Source organism: Anas acuta, chromosome 3 (assembly GCF_963932015.1).
Source record: "Anas acuta chromosome 3, bAnaAcu1.1, whole genome shotgun sequence".
Lineage (NCBI taxonomy): Eukaryota > Metazoa > Chordata > Aves > Anseriformes > Anatidae > Anas > Anas acuta.
Genome location: NC_088981.1, coordinates 72,821,035 through 72,827,503, shown reverse-complemented (window position 1 = coordinate 72,827,503; position 6,469 = coordinate 72,821,035). Strand labels below are relative to the sequence as shown.

General features: G+C 40.6%; 1 protein-coding gene across 3 annotated transcripts in view; it reads right to left on the bottom strand.

The window, feature by feature from the left end:
• Positions 1 to 420: 420 nt before the first annotated feature.
• LOC137854436 (popeye domain-containing protein 3) overlaps positions 421 to 6,469 on the bottom strand; it is a 52,166-nt gene continuing 46,117 nt past the window's right edge. The window contains exons 10-11 of one of the 3 annotated variants that reach the window (XM_068677814.1): positions 3,206 to 3,309; positions 421 to 734 (exon numbers count right to left, since the gene is read on the bottom strand). In XM_068677814.1, the coding sequence (XP_068533915.1) occupies positions 3,242 to 3,309 (68 nt within the window). In that variant the 3' untranslated portion in view covers positions 421 to 734; positions 3,206 to 3,241. Of the gene's footprint in view, positions 735 to 3,205; positions 3,310 to 3,711; positions 5,061 to 6,469 lie in introns of those variants that run through there. The other 2 variants (XM_068677813.1, XM_068677815.1) reach the window with 2 other exon arrangements.

The following is a 6,469-nucleotide window of genomic DNA, read 5'->3' as shown; positions in this document are numbered from 1 at the left end:
CTAAGTATTTGGCCAAAAGAAGAAAAAAAAAGAAAAAAAAAAGAAAAAAAAAAAGAAAAAAAGAAGTAATTATTACAACTCTGGAGTCAAGCAGTCAGGTTAGGAAATGCCAGAATTTGAGGCAAATACCTACCAATATAAGCAGAATAGTATGTCTATTGTTTCACAGGAGACTCACAACGATGAGTTAAAAACAACACAGCTTTAGAAACATAATTTTAAAATCTCCCACAGTATTTTTCAGCACTAAAATACAAGCTTCTAAGAATCTTATGGAAATAAAACTTTGGATATTCTGCATCAAGTTAGTCTTTAGAAATTTCAGGCTAGTCAGCCACTGTATACTAAATTAATAACAGCAAAAGCCAAAGTAAAAACAAAGCAAATACCCATGTCCAGAAAACAAAAATAAAACCCATATGAGATTGTTTTTATTTTTATTTAGAAGTAAAATAAAAGCGTGGCACTTCTGTCTAGAAGCCACTGACATGCTGTGGTAAATTCAATTGTGGGAAGATGTTTTTAGCTTCCAGACTCCTTCCCATTTAAGCTTCTTCCTCTTGCTCTGGAGCTTAGTACAAGCTCTTGCACTTCCGAAGACATATCTGTTTAAGGCAGCCGCTGGACTTCAAGCTTATCAGCTGATGGTGCTTCAAAGACATCATCTTCAACGCTTTCTTCTATTGGCTTCATCTTTGCCGAAGTTCTCAGGTAGGGAGATGTCCGGCCTGGGCCTGCCATAGTTCCAAAGAAATTTTTGATTAATTTCACAATTCACACCTGCTATTTATACCCATTTGTGACAAAGAGTACAGAATCTGATGATCCATTACTAATTCCCTCCTAAGGGGATTTTATTTCTGAAAGTTTCTTTATTATTCGGCTACAGGCATCAGGAAATCCTGACATACACCAGTAATACCTTCAGGGTTCAAATTCTACAGCCACTTCAGTCACAGATTTCTCCCCAACTTCAGTGCAAATCCTGAGACTGCATGAGAAGCACAGTACTGTGGCCTTGACATCTGTTTTCTCATTTGTTAGACTCACCCACGAATTATTCTCCAAAAGGACACTAAGACCTTATGTACAGATGGTATGTACATCTGCATACTTGCCTTCACTGGGAACCAACTCTTACATTTACTGGGAAAACCTGAGGCGTGTATGTTATCATAGTCCCAACTGCCTTAAAAACACGATAATGTAAAACTTAAAGAAAATACAATATCCCCATAAACAATCATAAAGAGAACAAGACAGATTAGGAGATGAAGGCCATACAACATTTGACTGACAGAGATGTCATTGCTCTAAGACAATCTGCTAGGAAAGCAGCAACTCGTAAAGCCTGCCAGAGCAGAGCATGCACAAAAGCCATTGCTGGCAAGACATTAAATGGAGCTTTTGTGCAAGTTGCCACTGCAAACTACATCTGTTTTAGTTAACCTTTCAGCTTGAGCGTTTCACCATAGAACTCCTTTAACATTAGTCTAACAGGTTTATTTCCCATCGTTCAAAGAAATGGTATCTGGAGCTGCACAGTTCTTTCTCTGTGAAGAGTTAACCACAAAGGTACAAGGTTGTAAACAGTTAGCATATGATGACCAAAAAGAGTAGGGAAATCTCTGAAACACCACTTCAGAAGAGAAGAGCAAGAGGTAGTGGTTCTGTCTGACAGGTCATCTGTATACAACCTAAAAGTTTTCTTGAAAAAAAAATACTGGTAGCCATCACATACTGCTTCAGGACTATTCTTACTACTTCTTTAAATAAAGTTTGTCAGACACACAGTAAGTGCTCTGCTAAGGAAGCCTTCTTATGAAGAAGGACTCCTTTCTGAGGAGATTGGATATTAGGAGGAAATTTTTTGCTCAGAGGCTGGTGAGGTACTGGAACAGGTTGCCCAGAGAAGCTGTGGATGCCCCATCCCTGGAAGTGTTCAAGACCAGGCTGGATGGGGCCCTGGCAAACCTGATCTAGTGGGTGGCACCCCTGCCTATGGCAGGGGGGTTGGAACTAGATAATCTTTAAGGTCCCTTCCAACCCAGGCCATTCCATGATTCTATGATTCTGCTGCGTATTTTACACACAGAGAACAAAACACTTGCTACACGTAAGACCAGCAGGTGTTACATTACTGCACTTTTAAGTCACATTCACACAAACATAGTTTGGAATTAGTGGTTTAGAACTTTTTGTGTTAAAGATGTATTAGTATTTTATTCTAGCATTCAAAAAAAATTAACTTGTGATAAAGGGATACTCACATGCATTTTTAAACACTGGAAATGTTAAGCACTTCTTTCCACACATGAGCTTTTACAACCTCTGTGAGTGATGACTGCTTTTAATCATCAAAATCCAAGGTTTAGATATAAAACAGACTTTGTTGGAAGACATTAACAAATTACACTCAAAGGTGAAAGGATATCTGAAAATGTTGGATTACAGTTTCAGCTTTTTTACATTTTTTTTGATTTCTATATTAGAATACTTCAGTTTTAGAATGTTTTTCTTTTGTTTAAATGTGCTTACTCTTCTGTCCAGAAATCTAAAATAAGAATCCATAACTCTGCTGAACAGGATCCAATATTAGGTCTAATACTGTTAAGTTGTTCAGTTCAAAGCCATGCCCTTGTTTCCTCCAAATACAAAAAAATTTTCTATTCATGCCTCCACCCAGCATTGTACAGATGTTTGAGACTCAACCAGGTCTTGAACGCAGGCCTTCCATACACTGCTCTTACATTTTCTTTAGGTCCTAAACTAAGATGCCTATTAAAATGGTATTTCCTCTGAAACCCAATATTGCTGTTACCCACAAGCTGGGTGTAACATAGCCAGCATACACAGTGAGATAATGCCGATAAAAGCATTACCAAAACAAAGCCTTTCTACATTCCTGCTTAGCTCAGAAATTCACAAATTCAGATTCATAGCAAATCTCAGTGATCTAAACCAAGTACCATGGAAAAGACCCGTGTCATTAGTAAGTATGACTATCAAGCAATAGAATTATTGAATAGAAATTAATATTGAAATGTTTCTTAAAGGACTTAAAGTTCTGATTGCATTGAACTATTTCTGCTTATCTCATATTTTGGGAAAAGAGATACAAAAATTTCATCTACTAATAAACTACACCTGAATGGATAATGTACATCAAGCACACGTACCACAACACACAAATTCCACTTTATACCTTTTTGAGGATGCTTGCTGAGTTAATGTGATGTTATCAACACAAAGCATCATGCTGCAAACGACCCACTCCGTAAGCATTACAGAACTCTTGTTGGTTATTTCCTTAACATAAAAGCAAACAGTTAGTTGGGTTTCTTAGTTAATTCATTTCAAAACACATTTTTGTTAGCAATTGTAGTTTGGGGCCTACTAATTCAAAATTTTCACACTTTCACAGCAAAACACTTTGAAAAAAGCCTTTTATCAGTTTCTTTAGAAAATGAGTTAAAGCTGATAAGGTATAGAACAGCTAAATGCATAATGTAAAAATTTTATTAAAAAATAATAAATGCTTATTATTTCAATAACATGGAAATTAGGAGAATAAGGTTTGCTTTTATTGTGGCAGACAAATATCGTATCTGTACTGGGAAGGTTTTTGTCCACACAACTGATCACCTAACAATGACAAAACAGAAGTCCTCCAGAATTCCTGCACAGGTATGTTTCTCATTTTTTCTTCTAAAAAAAAACCATATATATATATATATAGGTGTCGGTTCCATATGCTCTTCACTATATCTTCTGTTTGATTTTGTTTGTTCATAATAAACTAACGCATGACTAAGAGGATCCAGGGGAACACAGCTCTGGGACTGTATGCCTCAGCACATACCTCATACTGCAACTTAAAAGCATACACAAAAGACTGGCTATGCTGCAGTGACAGCACCCAGAAGGTTATTGAAAACAGAACAGTGGGAAGGTAAATGGCAGCTTTTTTTTTTTTTTTTTCTGTGATCCAAGAAAAAGTGCATAAATGGCCACAATCCGAATTCAATAAAAAACTTTAGACAGAGCTCACCTTGGTAGAAAAACCGCCATTGGCAATGGCATTACACAGGACAAACAAGTTGGCAAGATATTTTGGCAAAAAGACAGACTGAAGTGTTATAGTTTAGTTAGACAAATCACCTTTTATCAACTACAGAGGTCAGAAATTTCATATTAATCAAAATGCAAAGAAATAAATGATAGCATTTCTTGAGGTGTCTTACACACTGCTCTAGGGGCAACCTCCCCACCTCTACAAAAGAGAAATACTGGACTCCAGGGGCTGCCACCACACCTAGCAATGGTAATGCTACCAATGGCATGGTGGTACTACCAACTACACCAACCATTGTCAGAACATAAAAGACATTTAAACCTCTCTCTCCTCTCTCTTGGGGAAAGTACACACCATACACCAGAAAACACGGTACATAAACCAGGAAACGTACAGCAGAGAACAGTATTTTTAACAAGTATATACTAAGAATGGATGCATCTTAGGGATTAATGTAATTACAGCTGAAAATGTCAAGCATTTAGATTACTTTCTCCCAAAGCTGAAATACTGGTGTTAGTGTTCTGATGCTAGGCCTTGGAGAGAATTTTAATTTTAGCTAATTGCACAAACACAGTTTTACAATTTCTTTCAGGCTTCTGAGTGTGCCAATTTGTACAAGTGCCCTCTATGCAGAGGAGTGGCTTCAGCGCATGGAGCTTTGCCTTGGAACAGGTGAAAAGCCAGTTGAGAGCTTATGGGTAAAGATCGGAGAACAGACCAACATGGGAGACTTCACAGCAAGTATCTACTACAGGCTGCCTGATCAAGAAGAGCAAGTAGTTGGAAGCCTTCTTTAGACAGCTGGATGAAGCCTCATGATGGCAGGCCTGGGTGCTCATGGGGAGCTCTAACCACCCCCGTAGCTGGTGGTAACAGGGCTGGGTTCAAGCAGTCCAGGAGGTTTCTGGAGGCTGTAGAGGACAATTTCTTCACACGAGCAGTCGATGAGCCGGCTAGGGGAGGTGTTCTGCTGGACCTGTCACTGACGAACAAGGAAGAACTCATCAGGGAGGTGAAGGCTGATGGTAACCTTGGCTGTAGTGTCCAAGGGCTGGTGGAGTTTAAGAAACTGAGAGAAGAGTGCAAGACAAATAGAAGAGTTACAACCCTGGGCTTGAGGACCGTGGACTGTGGCTTGCTCAGGGATCTACTTGGCAGGAACCCCAGGGTCATGGCCCACAAGGGCAGAGAGACCCTAGGACAGCTGGTTGATCTTCAAGGACACCTTCCTCTAAACAGAAGGACAGTCCATTCCAATGTGCAGAAAGTCAAGCAAGCGTGGTAGAAGGCTGGCATAGATGAACAGAGAAGTCCTGAAGAAGCTCAAACACATACACATAGTGAAAGCAGGGATGAGCTGCTTGGGAGGAATACAGAAACATGGCCCACGCATGCAGGGATGGAAATGGGAAAGCCAAAGCTCGGCTGGACTTGGATCTGGTAAAGGGCAACAAGAAGGGCTATTACAAATACACAGGCAACAAAAAGGAAGACCAGGGAAACTGTGAGGCTACGGCTCAGTGGGGCACAGGACCTAGGCAGAAAGCAGATGGAAATGTCTGAGGTACTGCATACCTTTTTTGCCTCAGTTTTTACTGGTAAGGTTTGTCCCCAGGCCTCCCAGATCAGTAACTCTAGTGGCAGAGACTGGGAGAGTGATCCTTTACTTACAGGAAAGGTGGACTGAGTTAAGGACCACCAAAGCCAACAGGGCATACACAAGACTGTGGAACCACCTGGGCTGCATCCAAGGGTGCAGAGGGCTGGCTGAAGCAGTTGCAAGACCCTTCTCTGTTGTCTTTGCAAGGTGATGGCAGTCAGGGGAGAGGCAAATGCCATGCTTGTTTACAAGAAGGGCAAGGAGGAGGATCTGGGGAACTACTGTTCCATCAGCCTCACCTTAGTCCCCAGAAAGATTACAGAGGCTATCTTCCTGGAAGCTGTGTGCAAGCACATGAAGGACAGCAGGATTACTGGGAATAGCCAGCATGGATCTACCATGGTCAGATTGTGCCTAATCACCCTGACCATGTTCTGTGGAGAGATGACTGGCCCCTGTGAACAAAGGGAGTGGAGTAAATATTGTTTACCTGGACTGTAGCAAGGCCCTGAACAGCCTGCCATTAAATCCTTCCAGCCAAACTGGTGAGAAATGGACAGGATACATGGACTACAGTGAGTTGTAAACTGGCTGGATTGCTGAGTTCACAGGATGGTGAACAGCAGTACAAAATACAGCTGGCAGCTGGTTACTAGCAGGGTCCCATGAGGCCTGTAATGTTCAGAATATATTTATTACTGACCTGGAAGATAGGACAAAGTGCACTCTTGCCAAATTCATAGACAACACTCAAGTAATGAAGGAAACTGCTGACAGGCCACAGGGTGAGG